Source organism: Equus przewalskii, chromosome 15 (assembly GCF_037783145.1).
Source record: "Equus przewalskii isolate Varuska chromosome 15, EquPr2, whole genome shotgun sequence".
Classification (NCBI taxonomy): Eukaryota; Metazoa; Chordata; class Mammalia; order Perissodactyla; family Equidae; genus Equus; species Equus przewalskii.
This window is the reverse complement of record NC_091845.1, coordinates 67,479,533-67,499,844: the sequence shown is the minus strand read 5'-3', so window position 1 is coordinate 67,499,844 and position 20,312 is coordinate 67,479,533. Positions and strand designations below refer to the sequence as shown.

The 20,312-nt window shown below is 44.2% G+C and overlaps 1 protein-coding gene across 1 annotated transcript in view; it reads left to right on the top strand.

The window, feature by feature from the left end:
- The window catches only part of BTD (biotinidase), a 40,225-nt gene extending 35,397 nt beyond the window's left edge, over positions 1-4,828 (top strand). Inside the window, exons 3-4 of the mRNA XM_008536124.2 lie at positions 1,781-1,930; positions 3,360-4,828. Of these exons, the coding sequence (XP_008534346.2) occupies positions 1,781-1,930; positions 3,360-4,532 (1,323 nt within the window). The 3' untranslated portion in view covers positions 4,533-4,828. The remainder of the gene's footprint in view (positions 1-1,780; positions 1,931-3,359) is intronic.
- The last annotated feature ends 15,484 nt before the right edge of the window (positions 4,829-20,312 follow it).

Genomic DNA, 20,312 nt, shown 5'->3' with positions numbered 1-20,312 from the left:
TTTCCAATAAATGCAAAACTGACTAATGTCCTACAGGACAATAAAATTGTAATCTCTAGGGTGATCTTTTATTAAATAGCAAAGTGAAAAAGTGGTACATTCACTAGATAAATACTCCTTAAGTGAGCCTGGTAATCAGTACCCTAGTCTATCTTGGAAAGATGTACATTCTTCATCTTACTTTATTTCCAAGTTTGTGATCATCGTTCTTTACAATGTGCAATAAGATGTCCAACCTCATACTCTGCTGGAGGGAGTGTACATAGATATAATCTGCCAGTGTATATTGAGAACTTAAAATTTTTCACACCCTTGACCCAGTACTTTCACTTATAAGACTTTATTCTAAAGAAATAACCAGAGATCCTATCAAAGATTTGTACCCAACACTTATTCGGTACGTGTTTTGAGTGCCGTGTATGCAGGTGGTCACCACAGTTTTCTTTGCTGTAAAAAGCTGGGAACAATTCAAATGTCCAAAAATAGAGGATAAAATACGGTGTCCTCTTAAATATAATACAGCTATTACAAATGATATTCTTGAAAGTATCTTTGTAGTCTTGATATGCTGTGTATTGGGAAAGTCTAGATGGAAAACCATGTATTTATTACTATTTCAATTACACACACACACACAGAGAAAAAAATGAAAATAGCCAAGATATTAACAGTAAGTGTCTTCATGCTATAGGATTATAAATTCTTACTTTATGTTTTCTGTTTTCCAAATTTCTACAGTTAAACTTTTGAAGCTTTCATAACCAGGAAAAAATTGCAAGGAAAGAGTTTGCAGTGCATTCCAGAAGTAAATGACACAAGTTGCCTTGTAGATTTTATTTTAGGTTATTGTGCATTATTCATGCCTTCTCTGCCTTCCTCCTCTACCTCTCACTTTGGAGCAATGCTCCAGGCTTGGCATCGTAAGCCCCGTTGGTGGAGAGCAGAGGCCCTGGCTGAGCACTAAGGGCTGCCCTGTGTGTTTGGATTTCCTTAGGTTGCTGCAGATGTCACAGGGAGCCCCAGCCTGGCATAGTCAGGGAGCCCAGGGTGTCTCCAGGTGTGGGAAGAGGCCTGTAGGGTGGTCAGGATTGTGGAGGGAGCCTTCTAATTCCCATTTGGGGAATTGCGAGTTAGAGCAAGTCCTTGTTTCTATGGTGGAATCAACACTCTTGAGTTTTACCAACCAGCCCAGCAAGTCCCAAATTTGCCTGCACATTAAAATCACCTGGGGACTTTTAAACAAACACTGTTACCAGGACCCCACCCACAATCAATGCAAGAACACTTTTTAGGGGTGGTCCCAGCATCACCCTAAAGAAAGATTGTTTTTTCAGAAGCTCCCCATCTGATTTAGATGCACAATGAAGGTTGAAAACCAATGGACTGGAGATAGTACGTGAATGAGCCCAATATTCAAGGCCTTTCATAATCGGCCCCATCTCTTTGCACCACCAAGAACTCCAAACCCCTGTTAACCGCTCAGCAAACTGCTCCCTTCAACCAAGCTCAGCCATTCCCTCCTTCCCTGACATGTCCCAGGTGAACCGTCAATGGTTGTTCCGAGAGGACTTTGTCCTTGTTTTCTCAGAGTTAGGCCAAGTGTGTTGGTTTCCTCAAGACTAGGATATCTGATGAGAGTCCATCTTTGTACCTCTGGTTCCTGGTACAGAGCAACTGCTTGATGGCTGTCAGAGGAATGAATGAAAGAATGAACGAATGAGTGAAGTGGTGCTTCCCGTTATCTGATCACATACTCTACTTTGATGTTTTTGACTTACAGGGTGTACAGATTATAGTGTTTCCAGAAGATGGCATTCATGGGTTCAACTTTACAAGAACGTCCATTTACCCATTTTTGGACTTCATGCCGTCTCCCCAGTTGGTCAAGTGGAACCCATGCCTGGAACCCCAACGATTCAATGACACAGAGGTGTGTAAGGGTCTCAGCTTTCCTCCTCAGTAGGCCGAAGGCATGCAGAGATGAACCAAGCCAGGGGCCAAAAGCCAAGACATGTTAAATGAGGCTGAAAGGAGACCCTTGGATCCTAACAATCTCAAACTCCATGTGCCACACATCCATTCAGTAAAGAATGTCTGGTATTATGAGGCATTTACTCATCTATTGGTCATTTTATTTATTAACAAGAAATACATGAACATATGCTTATAAAACAAACAAATCAAACAGAAGTAAAAAAATGAGAGTCCACCTTCACCACCCCCCCACCCTCGTCCTACTTTCCTTCCTAGAGAAACTGCCATCAACAATTTGGTGTGCCTCCATGTATATTCTTTTCTGTGAGTTTCATAGTTCTTGACAGCCTCTCTTGCAGCATGCTATATGCTTATTCTTTAAGTTTTGCTATTGTAAACAATGTTTCAATGAATATCCTTGTACACATACTTTTTTTTTTTTTTTTAAGATTTTATTTTTTCCTCTTTCTCCCCAAAGTCCCCCCGGTACATAGTTGTGTATTCTCCGCTGTGGGTTCTTCTAGTTGTGGCATGCGGGACGCTGCCTCAGCGTGGTCCGATGAGCAGTGCCATGTCCGCGCCCAGGATTCGAACCAATGAAACACTGGGCCGTCTGCAGCGGAGCGCGCGAACTCAACCACTCGGCCACGGGGCCAGCCCCGTTGTACACATACTTTTGTAAACACGTCCAAGTTTTTCTGTAAGGTTCCTAGAAATGGCACTTCTCCTCTGAAATACGACTCTTAAATTATTTTAGAGTACCAAATTTCCCCTTTAAAAGAGTGTGATTTCACTTTACATCCCCGGTCATGGTACATGAGTGCCTGTTTTCCCACTTTTTGATCAATGAAAGATGGAATAATCTTTTGCATTTTTACCAATCTTTTGAAAGTGAAAAGTGATATCTCATTATTACTTTAATTTGCATTTTCGTATTACTAATACGGTTGAGCATCTTCTCAGATATTTGTTGGCCATTTGTTCTTCTAGGAATCACCTGTGCACATTCTTTGCACATTTTCAGTAGTAGTTGCTTTTTTTATTGATTATATTATATATTATGGACGCAACACAGGTATTTTTCTATTTTAAAATTATAAGGCAAAAGATAGGATTTTAAAAATCTATTTGGGGGCCGGCCCCGTGGCCAAGTGGTTAAGTTCGCGCACTCTGCTGCAGCGGCCCAGGGTTTCGCTGGTTCGGATCCTGGGCACAGACGTGGCACCGCTCGTCAGGCCATGCTGAGGTGGCGTCCCACATGCCACAACTAGAAGGACCTGCAACTAAAAATATACAACTATGTACCAGGGGGGCTTTGGGGAGAAAAAGGAAAAATAAAATCTTTAAAAAAAAATCTATTTGTTTCTTCCTTTCTTTTTCTTTAGGTGCTCCAACGCCTGAGCTGTATGGCCCTCAAGGGAGAGATGTTCCTGGTGGCCAATCTCGGAACAAAGCAGCCTTGTCACAGCAGTGACCCAGGGTGCCCAAATGATGGAAGATACCAGTTTAACACGGATGTTGTGTTCAGCAGTAATGGAACCCTTGTTGACCGCTACCGAAAACACAACCTCTACTTCGAGGCAGCGGTTGATGCCCCTCTCAAAGTAGATCACATCATTTTCGATACCCCTTTTGCCGGCAAGGTTGGCATCTTCACTTGCTTTGATATATTGTTCTTCAACCCTGCCATCCAACTCCTCAGAGACTCTGAGGTGAAGCACATTGTGTATCCGGCCGCCTGGATGAACCAGCTCCCGCTCTTGGCAGCTATTCAGATTCAGAGTGCTTTTGCCATTGCCTTTGGCATCAACTTTCTGGCTGCTAACATCCACCACCCGTCTCTGGGGATGACTGGAAGTGGAATATACACCCCTCTGAAGTCCTTTTGGCACCATGACATGGAAAGCTCCAAAGGTCATCTTATAATCGCCCAGGTAGCCAGGAATCCACAGGGCCTTGTTGGTACAGAGAATGCCACAGGTAAAATGGACCCATCCCATAGTAAGTTTTTAAAAATCTTGGCAGGTGATCCATACTGTGAAAAGGATGCTCAAGAAGTCCATTGTGATGCAGCCACCAAATGGAACATGAATGCTCCTCCCACATTTTACTCTGAGATGATGTACGACAATTTCACCCTGGTCCCTGTATGGGGAAAGGAAGGCTATCTCCGAGTCTGTGCAAATGGCCTCTGCTGTTATTTACTTTACCAGAGGCCCACTTTGTCGAAAGAGCTGTACGCCCTAGGGGTCTTTGATGGACTCCACACTGTACATGGCACTTACTATGTTCAAGTGTGTGCCCTGGTCAAGTGTGGGGGTCTTGGCTTTGACACCTGCGGGCAGGAGATCACAGAGGCCACGGGGATATTTGAGTTTCACCTGTGGGGGAACTTCAGTACTTCCTACATCTTCCCTCTGTTTCTGACCTCAGGGATGACCCTGGAAACCCCTGACCAGCTTGGCTGGGAGAATGGCCACTATTTCCTGAGGAAGAGTAGACTGTCCTCTGGCCTGGTGACAGCAGCTCTCTATGGGCGCCTGTATGAGAGGGACTAGGGAGAGTGTAGGGCGGGCTCTGGCTGCTGTGGGACAGCCCTGCACTCACACAGCCTGTAGCCTACAGCCCTGGGGCTGCCCCTCTGCCCCAGAGCCCCTCCTGGGAGCTGTGGGAAGAAGTAGGGGAGGCAGATTCCGCCGTGTCTCTTCCTCTTAAATTCAAATTATTGAGATATTTTCTACTCGCATTCATCTTTTTCAGGCCCCATCGTCTTTCAGCAAATCTCTCATTACACAGTTAATTTTAAGAGCTAAAACAAAAATAAATGTCAGTTTATATTTTACACATCCACAAAGCAGTGGGTTTTGTGAGTGTCTGTGTGTGTGTGTTTTCCTCGTTCTTGTTGTTGATCAGGAGACACCCAGGACATGCAAGTATTTCACAAGCCTCAAACATTTTCAAAGTTAAGAAACAAACTCTCAAAGCAGAAGCTGTATTAGAAACGGCTGCTCTGGGCCCCTCTGCATTCTGGTTGACCAGAATTCTATCCAGACGAAACCGTAACACCAGAGCCACCAGCAACCTCAGAATAGTGGATCTTGAAGCAGCTTTTAAAAATAGAAGGGAAGTTTTTCTCACATCTGCCCGTCTGTCAGTTAAAGGAATGTGTCAGGCAGGACTCATAATGACTGGGAAGAAGGAGTGCGGTGCCCCAGAGAGAGAGAGACTGGAAAAAAGTGCTGAGGAGAGGGCAGCAGTGGGAAGGTATGAGTAATAGGATTCTTTCAGCACAACGTGTCTCATCAGGGATTCCAGGGACTCTAATAAATCACACCGGCTTTGGGCAAGAGCCGCACAGTTGCCCAACTGCGCAGCATGGAATGATGCTGGCACAAGTCAACGCGCAGTCCCCCAGGAGGGCCCTCCCCCCGCAGAGAGGCAGCGCGCCTCCTGCGGAGAAGCGGCAGGGACTGTGGTAGAGGTGGCCCACTTAGTCATTTATTTAATCCCTCAACGGGGGTATCTGGAGAGCCCACCAGGTACAGAGCAAGGCCCTTCCACACTATTAGTTCCAGATGTAAAATCATCATATTCAGGGGGGAAAGACATTTTTTTAGGTCACTGATTTCTGTATTATTTGTACCCAACGTTTCAAAGTCACTTAGACTCGATGCCTAGTGACTGTCTCAGTTTATAAGGCGGAAAATGAATAATTTGTAACGAGAATGGATAGTTAGCCTCTGGGATTTGTCTCTGCAGTGTTGTGGCTGTTTAGTTTTATCCTCTTTTTAAATTAGGTTTTTAAAAACAGTATGTGCGTATATAAAATTATATAAAGAAGAAAATGAAATGCCTTCCCTCTCCCCCTGCAGTGTAGCCTTCCAGACCCCTCTCTGGCTTCCAGGCAGGATAATGAAGAGCACAGATTCCAGGGTCAGACTGACCAGCTTTGCTGCTTGGCCTCACTGTGGACTCTTCCCCGCGTAGACCGTGGACAGTTTGCGTAGGCCTGTCATGCCCCGTTTTCTCATCCGTAGACTGGGCAGTACATAACCCGTGTGGGAAAGCAGCGGAGCCCCGGCTGACTCACTGCTCCTTCTTGAAGGCCCAGAGTGAGTCAAGTCTCCAGGGAATAAGCAGGAACAGCTCAGGATTCCTGAGGAAGCCCTGGGACGTCCCCTGGAATGGGAGCGGGGCCTCTCCCACCAGATGGCAGAGCTCACCCGCCCTCCCCAGTGCAGATCTCGCCAAGGAGGAGTGAGCTGGCAGGCAGCATGTGGCTCCGGATGTGGCTGTCCGCCGCCCACTCAACTTCCCTGCCCCAAACCCCAGGGAAACAGAAATTATCTTAAAAATGCATAGTGTTGCTTCATGCCAAGATGATTCACAACAGCCTGAGAAAGAGAGAGCCAGAGAGGCCAGACCTAAACACAGACTTGGTGGAACCGCTTCACCCGGTAAACGTTTATGAAGCACCTGTCGGATGCACATTCTGCCCTTCTGAAGAGAGCACCCAGAACTTTCCCTCAGTTACTCTCCACTGACAATTTAGAACTAACTGCTCATGAAGTAGAAATGAGACGGGAAAGAAAGAATAATGGTGGTGAAACAAAATGATTTTTACAGTAAAAACTAGTGGTAGCCAGATGGCAGAACAAAGTAGAGGAGAGGGGGAAAATGAGTAAATCATTCTCAGAAAAAAATACACCGATGACTAATGGTTCTGACGTGCTTTTGTCAGCGGTGATCTAGAAATTCAGGAAGCAAATGGCAATCTTGACCATCACATAGAGGCAGGAAATCAAATGTATTTTTGGCCGAATCCGACTTGGGGAAGTCGCTGCTCCGTGTGGTTTCCCATGTGGGTGCAGCTGAGTGCCTCTCTGTGGTTTTCCTCAGGGAGGAAGTGAGAGGCACAACGAGCTGTGTTCACACTGGACTTGAAAAGGCCTGTTCCGAGAGAGGGCAGAGCCATGCCCTGCTCACAGAGCATCCAGTCCCAGCGCCCACCACACCCTCCCCCGAGGGGACGGCCTTCCCTGTTGGGGAAACCCACCTGGGCCACCCCTTACCTACAGGTGGCCCTGCTCAGAACCTGTGGCCCACGCCCTGGCCATCACACACTGAACCAGGAACAGGCGCCTGCCCCAAGACCAGCTAGTTAGAGGGCCGGCTGGTCGCCTATGAGGTGGCCTGGACGGAAACCCTGCCCAGAGAGGGACAATGGTGAGTCAGCCGCTTGGATTCTCAGTGAACTTCAGAACTGCTCAAACACCAGTTACCACTAAATGAGCAAATGACTTCTCAACAAAGAGGGATTATACGTGGCAAAATTTTTAAGAAGTTTTAATAATATGAAATGTGCAGAAAGGCCCAGATTTAAAACAAATGCTGATGTGAAGATCTGTGAACAGAACTGCCATGGAGGCCTTCAGTCTCTCCTTCCCGAGCCTCCCTTCGTGTTGGTTGCCTATTCCCACGTAACAAATTGCCCTAAAACTTAGTGGCTTCAAGCTGTCCTGAGCATGATTAACTCACACAGCTTCTGTGCGTCAGGAATCTGGGAGTGGCTGAGCCGGGTGGTTCTGGCTCAGGCTCTCTCATGAGCTGCAGTCAAGATGTCAGCCGGGGCTGTAGGCAGCTGAAGGCGTCACTGGAATTGGAGGGTGTTATTGGTAATTGTGTCCCCTAACAAGGTATGTTGAAGTCTTAACCCCTACTACTTCAGAATGTGACCTTATTTGGAAATAGTGTCTTTGTAGGTGTGATTAAGATGTAGGTTAAGACGAGGTTACACTAGAGTAGGGTGGGCCCTTACCCCAATAAATGGTGTCCTTATAGGAAGAGAAGACTTAGACACAGGGAGAAGACACCATGTGATGACAGAGGCAGAGATGGGAGGGATGCATCTATAACCAAGCAACGCCAAGGCTTGCTGGCAAACGCCAGAAGCTAGAAGAGTCAGGAAGGAGTCCCTCCCACAGGTCTCAGGAGGAGCATGGCCCTGCCAACACCTTGACCTTGTACTTCTAGCCTCCAGAACTGTGAGATGATAAATTTCTGTGTTTTAAGCCACCGGTTAGTGGTACTTTCTTATGGCAGCCCTGGGAAACTAATCCAGAGGATCGCTTCCAGGACAGTTCGATCACATGACTGGCAAGTTGGTGCTGGCTGCTGGCAGGGGGCTCAGCTCCTCACCACAGGGACCTTTCCGTAGAGCTGTTTGGGTGTTCTCATGATGCAGCAGCCGGCCTCCCCTGGAGCAAGTGATCCAAGAGGGAGCGAGGTGGAAGCCACAGTGTTTTTTATGATCCAGCCTCGGAAGTCACACTTCATCATTTCCATACTATCCTATCGGGTTACTGAGGTCAGCCCTGCCCATTGGCGGAGGGGACATAGGGCATAGATGCCAGGAGGTGAGCATCATTGGGGACCATCTTGGAGCTGGCTATCACTCCCCTCAGTCCAAATCCCATCTCTCCTGTTTCTCACCTCCCTCAAGTTCACACCCTGCACAACCTGTGCCCTGCCTGCGCTGAGCCCTCACGCTGACCCCTGACCAAGAATATGGCTCTCTGGTCCAGCCATGGCCAACTCCTCTCAACTCCCCAATGTGCTGAGCACCATCTGGTCTCAGCATTGTTGTGTTTGCTTGAAATGGCCTCTTCTGATGGGGAAACTTGTCCATCCTTCAAGGTCCACTCCATCATCAACACTTTGTGAATCTTCTCCCACTAAACTGACTTTTCCTGCTTCCAGTTCCCACAGCCCTTCCTCGTTGGGCCATAATATTTATCCAGATTCTCTCTGCCAGAATGGGAGCCACACCTAGAGTAGCCACCCCGTAGTGAGTGGCAGCTCCATGCTGGATGCAGCACATAAATGCCTCCCTTAACCTCCTCCACAAGCCCTAAAGAACGTTTGATATGGCCACTTTGCAGATGAGGAAAACTGACACAAAGATGTTAGCAAATTACCCACGTGCAGATCAGTGCTGATACAAGGATTTGCCTCTTCTCGACAGTCATTAGAGTCCCACCCTCAGAGAGCAGAGAGGGAAGCCATGCGGAAAGAGCAGCCTGGCAGGAGCAGTGGCCTTCAGAAGAGAGCCAGGCAGACGATGGTGATCTGACAGGGAGGAAGCTAGGGAATAAATATCATATCTTCTGTCTCTTCTCCCACTCCCATTGCCTGCTGCCGCTTCCCTTTGGCTGGACCCAACAGGAAGGCAGAAGGCAAGAAAGTCTGGTCGGTGCCACCATCTATAGGAGTCAGTGTTAGGGTCACACAACAGAATGGAAAGGTGGAGCATGCAGGGAAGGGAAGTGCAGCATAGGCATGATGCTCCCATCATGTTCTGGAGGCTCCTGAACCAGTTCATTTCAGAAGTTAGAGGAGTTAGGACAGAGAGCCCAGTGAACAGATGGACTTCTTAATGAGTGGACTCATAGTAGCTAGGCTCAGGATAGCCCCCAGTGAGCTCTTCCTCCTGTTATGCCCTGTGTAGTGCCCTCTCATGTTGTTCCAGGGTTTTTCTGTGTGACCAATAGAATATGGCAGATGCAATGGCATGTGACTTCTGAGATTAGGTCATAAAAGATCCTGTGGCTTCTGTCTTGCTTCACACTTGCTCTGTACCTTGGATTATTTGCTCAGGGGAAAGCCAGGTGCTGTGTCCCAAGGAACCCTGTGGAGAGGCCCATTTAGCAAGGAACTGAAGCCTCCTGCCACCAGCCACACAAGTGAGCCATGTTGGGAGTGGATCCTCCCGCCCCGATCAAGCCTTCCCATGACTGCCGCCCGGCAATATCTTGGCAGCAACCTCATGAGAGACCCTGAGGCAGAACAAACAGCTGGGCCACTCGTGAATTCCTGATCCTCAGAAGCTGTGAGATATAAAAGTTTGTCGTTTTAAGTTTCGGGATAATTTATTATGCAGCAATAGATAATGCAGTAATCTTCCTGCCAGCACCTAATCCCCTGCCAAAGTTCAAATCCATGTGATGCTGTCTCCCAACTGTCCCGACTGCCCCTTGACAGGTCTCTCCCCTGCTATTATGTGTTGGGTTACCCAAGGTCAGAAATCATCTTTCTTTTCCCATGGTTTTGAAGAGTGAAGTGCACCAAGGATGTTCTCTGATGGAGGGAGAGGAACGCAAAGAGGGATCCATGCTGAACACAACCTGGTTGCTTTGAAATTGGAAGTTCCAGAGGAGGCATTCTGAGCATGGCCAGGAAAATCTCCTGTCTCCAGAATTGACCTAACCCACCCCAGGCGGAGTCATCCACCAAGCTTGGTGTGGTGTAGACCAGGGGTTCTCACAGGGTGATCCCAAACCAGCAGTACCAGCAGCACCTGGGACACTGTTAGAAACACAAACTATTGAGCTCCACCCCAGATCTGCTGGATCAGAAACCCTGGGGCAAGTCCCCTCAAGCTGTGTCTAATACGCGCTCCAGCTGACCCGGATCCCGATGAAGTGCGAGGCCACTGCTCCAGTACTGTGCCTTCCCCAAAGCAGGTGTGCAGGCCGTAATCAGCAGCTGCTCACCAGTTCTCTGAAACAGGCAGTGCACCCATTTTACAGAAGGGGAAACTGAGGCTTGGAAGGGAAGTACCTTGCCCAAGGCTAAACAGCTCGCCAGCAACAGAGCCAGAGCCTGCCTGGAATCCACGCCCCGCCCCCAGGACCAATGCACAGCCAGAGTTTCCAGATTACCAACCCAGAACTCACTTCTCTCCTCTCCTCGTGCAAGTTTTCAACCCATTATTAACCCCCCTGGGTGACTTTTTGTCATCCAGATATATTACTCTGCTTTTGTTTTGTTTGACCGAAAGCAAATTAGTGGGGAAATCCTACCCAGAGCTGAGAAACTGCCTTTCCTCAGGGTCTGTGTAATTCTGAACGTTCACGGGAGGCTTCACGGGAAAGCAGAAATCTTCTTGAACCAATCAATTTATTTGCAATTATTTTGAGAATAACCCCCTTATTCAGTTCCAACGTGAGAAAGCTGGCAGTGGAATGCTTTTCAAATCTTTTAATCTGGTGCTTCAACATTTTGAATAAAATATGTGAGATGGTTGCTTGTGTTTATGCTTCCTGGACATGTCTGTATCGAACGTTCCATGCAAGTCAGATGGTTAATTTTATCAATACTTTAAGTGTTTAAAATTGCTGATGTATTATCACCTGCTTTGGCAGAATGAAATCCTAGATCCCTTTAACTTCAAGACTTGGTTTGCAGTTTATCTTATGAATCCCGAGTCTATTGCCAGAGGCTCTTGATGTGTTAACTGAAAATACCACTACGCTAAAAGCAAAGACACCTCCTTTCTCACTTCCACACTCTAAATACACCTACAGAACACGTAAACGATCAGCATTTTACATTTTCTCTGAGTATTGGAATGTGATAGTTGAAATTTGTACCACTGATCTGGAATTCCTGAATAATCAAAGACAGACAAAATTATGTACAGTGCCATTTTAAGATAAAATGTATATCTGGGGATTCTAATTCTTTAAAAATAGTTGATCCAACTGTGGATATCTTGCAACTTTCATAAAATGAGGCGTGAAAATTAAGTATTTGCTCTGTGTAAAATACTGGGCTAGAAATCGTGTAGTGTGCAAAGTCACGTAAGAAAAGACTGTTACCTTTAGAGAGGGCTTATTATCTAGTGCTCGTATAAACACGGAATGTAAACAGACACACACACGTATGTGTGCACACCCCCCACAAAACAAATCAGTGAAGGATACTGTGGCAGATTGTATTCTCCAAAAAAGGCTGCAACAGTTATTTCTGGTTGTACTTGCTCCTCCAGAACTTTGCCCGGCCATATCAAGAGGTGGGGTCCATCCTCCTCCTCTTGAGCCTGGGCAGGACTTTGTGACGCTCTGTGAGCAGAATGAGCAGCCGTGGCACTGCATGACTCCCAAGCTGGGTCATGAACCACCTTACCGCTCCTCTCCAGCTGTCCCTCAGAGCCTTCACCCTCAGAACCCAAACGCCGTACTCTCAGGAATTGCGGGCCACATGGGGAGACTCACCAGGAGAGAGGGAGGCCCCCAAGCCTCAGCCCTGGCGGAGCCCCCAGCTGACACAGAGCCGGCCCCTCAGCCATCTGAGGGAGCCCTCTTGGAAGTAGATCCCACAGGCCTCAGACAACTCCCCAGCGGACGCTGCAGAGCAGACAAGCCTCCCTCGCACTGCCCAGATCGCAGATGCCCAGCAAAAGAAGTGATCGTTGTTGTTTGAAACCACTGCATTTTGAGGTGGTTTGTTATGCAGCATTGATGGCTAGAGCTGATTTAAACCAACCATAGAAGTTTGTCATATTTGAAGAACTAAAAAAATTAAAAACTAAAAACGGCCCCCGTGGCTCCCCTGCGGCAAATGAGGGAGCCGTGCAGTCAGGGCAGGGAGGCAGGGCCGGTGCGCAGGACTAAGGCGGCGCCAGCAGCTTCTGCGGGGAGCAGGAGGGGGTTCCAGGCAGGGATGCCACGGTCCAGGAAAGGGTTCCTCTGGCTGTGGAGGGAGGTTTTCCAAGAGCCCCAGCCCCTCCTAGGTCGGTTGCACCCCACGACCAGCCAAGAGAACTTACCAAGGGACTGTGATAGACTGCAATTAAAGAAAAACTGTTTTTTAAATTTATAATAAAATAAATAAATAGCAACTTAAGGGGGAAAAGACAGTACTTCTTTGGGATTATCCATTTTAAAGTTAACATTTTCTAATACAGTCTTGCGTGAATTTTTAAGACTATTAGACTCGTCAAAAGAAGGTGGGAAAAAACCCTACATTCATGGGTAACAGAAAGGCATTTGTTTCCAGTAAAAATACAGATCTTCAAAGACTGGTTGCATTCCAAATTTTTCAGCAGTCATCAAAAAAAACAAAGAAAGATGTGTCCTCTGAATTGTAATGTGCATTTCATTTAAATTGCTGAGTTTTGGGGGGTCAATCATACAAGGACTGTGACGTGTGTAAGGCTAATTACTGGGTTGATGGACTATAGAGACAAAGAGATAATAAGAGCCATTATTTTGCCATTATAAATGAATCTGAAAAGAATGAAGAATTTCATTGTTTGCAATTAATACAGCACAGTTTCGCCCCTGTATTCTCTAGGCCCCTGTAAAATTCTGTTTCAGATCTTTCCTAGGGATGGGCAATATATGTTGAATATGTAAAATGAACATATGTCACAAAATGGATTTGTTCTCGCAAAGCAGCACAACAAAAATATAAAACAAGAAACTAAATATTTTTAAAGCACTAGCGTGAGAATGCAGAGACCAGGCCTCGCTTCCTAACTTGCTGTGTGACCTGGGGCATGTTGCTTTACCTCTCCAGGCCTAAGTTCCCGTCTCTGTAAAGGTGGGCATTAAACCAGGTGGTTTCAGTTCCAGCTCCCTGGGAGACTGTCCTTTTCCCTCTGTCCTTGCTAATAGAAAATAAGGTAGTAAACAGCATCCACATATGCAGGGAAGCTCTCATTATAGAACACTTTGTTAAACAAAAACAAAGACTGCTTTTGTAATATGAGTCATCTCTCCCCAGCCTGGAGGCCACCCGCCTCTTCCTAGCTCACTCATTTGTTTAACCTGTTTAGATTTTCATAATCAGTGTTGTGACTATCTGCTGCTAAGTGACGGAACTACTATGAAAGTTAATGACTTGAAATACCCATTTGAATTTGCTGGTGGATTTGTGGGTCAGGAGGTTGGGAAGGGCTCTGGTGTGTCGCTCGTCTCTCTCCAGCTGGAGCGGCTGGGGCTGGCCAACCCACTCCCCAGACAGTTTCCCCACTCATGTGTCTGGCACACTGACAGGACAGCTGGCAGGCTCTGCTGGGCCCCTCCACGTGGTCCTCCAGCACGGTGGTTTCAGGGTGGTCAGACTTCTAGCAGGACATCTCGGGGTTTCCAGAGAGTGTTATGAGAGACAGGAAGAGGAAGTGGCCTGTGATTCTGAAGGCTGGGGCCAGACATGGACACGGCAGTACATCTGGCATATCCTTGTTGGTGAAGTTGCTGCAGAGCCCACCTGCATTCAAGGGGAGGGAACACAGGCCCCACCTCTTGGTGGGAGGAGTGCAAAAGAACTTGTCGCTTTTACAAATCTACCTCAAAGTAGGCTGCTATACTGATATCAGCTTTTATTTATTGAGTGCTTCCTATTGCCGGGCATAGTGACTCACTTAATCTTTCCAATAACTGTATGAGATAGATATCTTTATTATCTCCATTTTACAGATGAGGAAACTGACACACAGAAAGGCTAAACAACTGGCCTAAGGCCACTCAGCTGTATCTGAGCCAGGTTTTGAACCTGGGCAGTGTGTGCACATTAATGAATTAGCTATGCTACTTCTTAGCATAACTTTATGTAATTCTTAAGAGCAATGATAAAGCATATTGCAAGAACTATGCAAGAGTGTGGCCTTTCCATATTTCAGGTCAACGCCCTTCACAGGTGTGGATGGTCCCCGCTGCCTTTTTGCTGTGAGTCTGTGGGTCCAGAAGATGGCGGGGATACTAAGGCAGAGCCATTCCTGGGAAAGGGGGCACCCCTCTGTCGGCCAACTTTGGCTCAAGGACTCCCAAAATGCTTTGTCAAACCTTCGTTAGACTATATGGCAGGCTAGGATGCTCCCACCCAACCTTTGACCTCTCTCTCCTTCACTGGGGTTAGACTTGTTTTGTAATCTGACAGCTTCCCAGCCACCCGTGACTCCATCCCTATTTTCTTTCATCTCCCCCAGTGCAATTCTTGCATGTTTAAAACTGTCTTGACATCTGCTTCTTGGCGGACCCTGACTAAGAGAGTGGATATTTCAATCTTTTATTGCTTTCCTTACCATTAATGACTAGCTGTTTCCATCTCCTCTAAGAGAAGACTACAGATTAGGGAAAGAATCAAAGGCTTCTTTTCTTAGCTGCCTTTTGGGAGTGCTTCCCATGTACCCGACACTGTGTTAAGTCCTTCATATGCAGTCTTCCTTTCATTCTCCAACAACCCTGTGAGATCTGTAGAATGACCTCCATTTCATAGATGGGACATCTGAGCTTTAGGGAGATTAAGTTATTTGCCCAAGGTGAGCCAGCCAGGATGTGGCAGAGCTGAGATTCTAGGCTGTTTGTGATCTCATTCAATCCTTCCTATTAGCCAATGGAATAAAGCAATAATAAGGAGAGCTAACACTTCTGCATGCTTACTACGCACCAAGCACCTTTCATGTATTTTCTCATTTAATTCCCACCACCACCCCATGAGGGAGATAGTTATTGTCCTCATTTTACAGATGAGAAAACTGGGGCAGGGAGAAATTGTTTGCCTAGGGTCACCCAGCTAGGAGGTGGCAGAGCCAGAATTCCTCCTGGGCAGTCTGGCTCCAGAGCCCACGTTCTTGCCTCTGTCTCACCTCCCACTCAAGGCAGTACTGTTGCGGCCATGTGGAAAGGTGCTGCACAGTAGCTGCTGTTCGTGTGGTTCTGCTTCCGTCCTACACTCATGAAGGGAATGCCAACTCAGAAAAGCTGACCTTTCCCTCTTCCGATTCCCAGGCCAGATATGGTGGTATTCTTGCTTCTAAACACTGCTCCCTCTGCTTTTCCACAATTTGAACCCACATAAAACATACTAGCCTAGGTATCTGTGATGGTTAACTTTATGTGTCAGGTTGACCGGTAAAATATTTCTGGTTGTGTCTGTGCGCATCTCTCTGGAAGAGATTAGCATTTAAAATCTATAAACTGAATAAACATCACCCTCACCAATGCCAATGGGATTTATCCAATCTGTTGAGGACCTGAATGGAACAGAAAGGCAGAAGAAGGGTGAATTTGCTTTCTCTGCTTGAGTTGGGACATCCATCTTCTCCTGCCCTAGGACATCGGTGTTCCTGGTGCGTGGGCTTTTGGACTCAGACCAGGACTTACCCATTGGCCCTCTGATTCTCAGGTCTCAGAGTGAATCACACCACTGGCTTTCTTGGGTCTCCAGCTTGCAGACGGCACAAGGTGGGACGTTTCGGCCTCCATAAATACATGAGCCAATTCCTATGATAAATCTCTCACATAATTATCTTTTATTATATTATTTATTACATATGATGTATATGTATTTGATATATATATCTTATTGGTTCTGTTTCTCTGGAATCCCCAACTAATACAGGATCCAGTCTCTTAAAATGGAACACTAGGAAGCCATTAAGCACCATGTGTATTTATTGTACTTATTATTTTGTATTTATATACAATACATTGACATGGAAAAAATTTATAAGATAGCAAGTAAAAAAGCACGCTACAAAAATGATATATATTTTGGCCTCATTTAAAAAATATGGCTCATATTCATAGCTGTGGATTTGGAAAAATAAAACCACTTTTAGTGTTTATTGTGCACTCTCAGAGGTAAGATTATGGATGGTTTTGTTTGCTCCTTTTTGCTTATGTTTCTAAATTTTCTACTATAATGTATAACTGTGTAGCAAGAAAAATGTTAACACACATATTTGATGTGAAATTGACATATGTATGCTTTCTTCACTTGATTGTAAATCTTATCAAATACAATTCTATAAGCCAAACAATGCCATTTAAACAGGACCGAAGTTTTCAACAGGCCTCCCTTGAGGTGAAGCATCTACCCTGGTACACCACTATCTAATATGTTTACATCTACTTTTAGATTTTCTTGTTTTTGCAGCCATTTAAGTTTGGAGATAAATCTAAACTAATTGTTTAACATTTGTGAAGAGGAAAACAAGAGATACAGATACAGAAGGCTGTTTAATGAGAAAAGAATTGCAGAGAATTTTAGATCCAATTAACATTTACCATTTTGAAACATTTTTTTCTAATTAAAGAAATACATGCCCATAAAATTTTTCTATATGATGACTCGAGTTTTTAGAAAACCGTGCTAGCCATTGTTCTGTGTACATACTTCACCCTTTTAAGAGCCACCGTTACAAAGCTGCTTCTCTCATCTAGAAGACTAGCGCCCAGCATAGTATAAACATTCAAGGTATTTATGGAATACCTCAATTTTGCCATAATTTCTTTAGCTCTGTCCCTCTCTTCTCCCCAAGTGACTTTGTGAGATGGGAAGTAGATGAATCACATGCTACAATCCAGATGAGACTCTGGGTCTGCTCTGCTAACACAGTGAAGAACAAGTCACAAATTTCAGGGGCAGCCTATGTGCTTTACATGGCCATTAGCCCAACTCACAGGTTTAACAAGTTAGTCTTGACATGAAGTCTCACCCTATTGAAAGTAAATTCCAGACATCAGTATCATTTCATTTGTAAATATTTCAGTATATCTAAAAGATAAGGATTCCTTTTAAAAGCATAACTCCTTTTGAAAGCATAACCACATTATCATTATCACATCTAGAAGAAATTAACTGCATTTTCTTAATACAATCACTCAGTATTCAAGTTTCCAACAGTCTCAAATGTCATAATTGCTTTTCCACTTTTTAAATTGAGATATAATTTACATACCAGAGGATTCCTCATTTTAAAGTGTACAAATCAATGGTGTTTAGTATATTCAGAGTCCTGCAACCATCATCACCATCTACTTTTGGAACATTTTATCGCCCCAAGAAGAAACCCAGTACCCACGAGGAGTAACTTCCATTCCCCCTCCCTCATCCTCTGGCAATCACTGACGTACTTTCCATCTCTATGGATAATGGATATGCCTCTTCTAAAAGTTTTACATAAGTGGAATCATACACTATGTCGTCTTTCGTTCCTGGCTTCTTTCATGTAGCATAATGTTTTCAAGGTTCACCCATGTGTAGTATGTATAAGTGCTTCATTCCTTTTTATGGCTGAATAATACTTCTTTTTTGGACATACCACATTTTGTTTATCCATTCACATACAAGTTTTTGCATGAACATATGTTTTCGATTCCTTGGACATATACCTAGGAGTTTAACTGCTGGGTCATCTGGAGAGTCTAGGTTTCATTATTTCAGCAACTGCCAGACTGTTTTCCAAAGGAGCTGCATCCTTTTACCTTCCTATCAGCAATGTATGAAATTTCAAATTTCTCCACATCCTTCCCAATGCTTATGATTGTCCATTTTTTAAAATTATAGCCACCTTAGGGGCTGTGAAGTGGTTCCTCATCATGGTTTAGATTTGCATTTCCCTAATGGCTAATGATGTTGAACATCTTTTCAAGTGCTTCTTGGCAATCTGTATATTTGCTTTGAAGAAATTATTAAAATCTTGCACCTAGTTAAAAATTCAGATTATTTTTCTTTTTGTTATTGAGTTGTAGGAGTTCTTTGTATATTCTGGATATTAAACCCTTATCAGATATATGATTTGCAAATATTTTCTCCATTTTGTTGGTTATCTTTTCACATTCTTGTTAGGTCTTCTGGTACACAGAAGTTTTTAATTTTGAGGAAGTCCAATGTATCTGTTTTTTCTTTGATTGCATGTGCTTTAGGTGTCATAACTAAGAAACTATACCTAATCCAAGGTCACAGATTTGCAGCTGTTTTCTTCTACAAGTTTTATAGTTTTAGCTCTTACATTTAGGCCTATGATCCATTTAAAGTTAATTTTTACATATGTTGTGAGAAAGGAGTCCAAATTCATTCTTTTGCATGTAGACAACTAGCTGTCCCAGCACCATCTATTTAAAGAGTGTTTTCTTTCTCCATTGGATTGTCTTGGTTCCCTTATTGAAATCTATTGACCACAGATGTATGGGTTTACTTCTAGACTCTCAATTCTATTCCATGGATCTATATGTCCATCCTTAAGCAAGTAACACACTCCTGATTACTGTAGCTTTGTAGTAAGTTTTGAATTAGGAAGTATAAGTTCTCTTTTTTGTTCTCTATCAAAATTCTTTTGGCTATTCTGGGTCCTTTGCAGTTTCATATGAATTTTAGGGTCAACTGGTCAAAAAGGCAGTGGAATTTTGATAGGGATTGCATTAAATCTGTAAACCAATTTGGGGGATATTGCCATTTTAACAATATTACATCTCTCAATTCATAAACACAGGATGTCTTTCCATTTATTTAGGTATTCTTTAATGTCTTTCAATGATGTTTTGTAGTTTTCAGTGTACGAGTTTTATACTACTTCTGTTAAATTTATTCCCAAGCATTTTTTTTAGATGCTATTAAAAGTGGAATTTTCTTAACTTCATTTTTGGATTGTTCATTGCAAATATACAAAAATACAATCGATTTTTGTATATTTATCTTGTAGCCAGAAATTCTGTTGAATTTCTTAGCACTATTTTTTGGTGGATTCCTTAGGATTTTCTATATACAAGGTCAGGTCATCTATAAATAGATAGTTTAATTTCTTCCTTTTCAGTGTGGGTACCTTTTCTTTTCCTTGCCTAACTGTTCTGGCTAGACCCTCTGGTACAACGTTGAGTACATATGATAAGAGTAGATATCCTTGTCTCATTCCTGATCTTAGGGGTAAAGCTTTCAGTCATTCATCATTAAGTATGAGGTTAGCTGTGGGCTTTTCATAGACATTATCAGGTTGAGGAAGTTTCCTTCTATTTCTATTGTTAAGTGTTCTTATTGTGAAAGGGTGTTAGATTTTTGTCAAATGCTTTTTCTTCATCAATAGACAATCAACTGTTTCTCTCATTCATTGAATTGAGATAGTGTACTACATTGATTTATTTTTGTACGTTGAAACTATCTTGCATTCCTGGGATAAATTCCACTTAATCACAGTGTATAATACTTTTTACGTGTTGATGGATTTGATTTGATAGTATTTTTTTTGATGATTTTGCATCTGTATTCATAAGAGCTCCTCATGATATATAATAATTTCTAGATGGTGATGGATTGTTTGATAGTATTTCATGATTTTTGCATCTGTATTCATAAAGAATATTGGTCTACAGTGTTCTCTTCTTGTGATGCCTTTGTCTGGTTTTGCTATCAGGTTAATACTGGTCTCAGAGAGCTGGGAAGTACTCCCATCTCTTCTATTTTTAAAAAGAGTTTGTGAACATCGGTGTTAATTCTTTAAATGTTTTGTAGAAATTACCAGTGAAGTCATCTGGTCCTGAGCTTCTCTTTTTAGGAAGTGTTTTTTTTTTGTTTTTCTTTTTTTTTTTGAGGAAGATTAGCCCTGAGCTAACTGCTGCCAATCCCCCTCTTTTTGCCGAGGAAGGCTGGCCCTGAGCTAACATCCGTGCCCATCTTCCTCTACTTTATATGTGGGACGCCTACCAGAGCATGGCGTGCCAAGAAGTGCCATGTCTGCATCCGGGATCCGAACCGGCGAATCCAGGCTGCCAAAG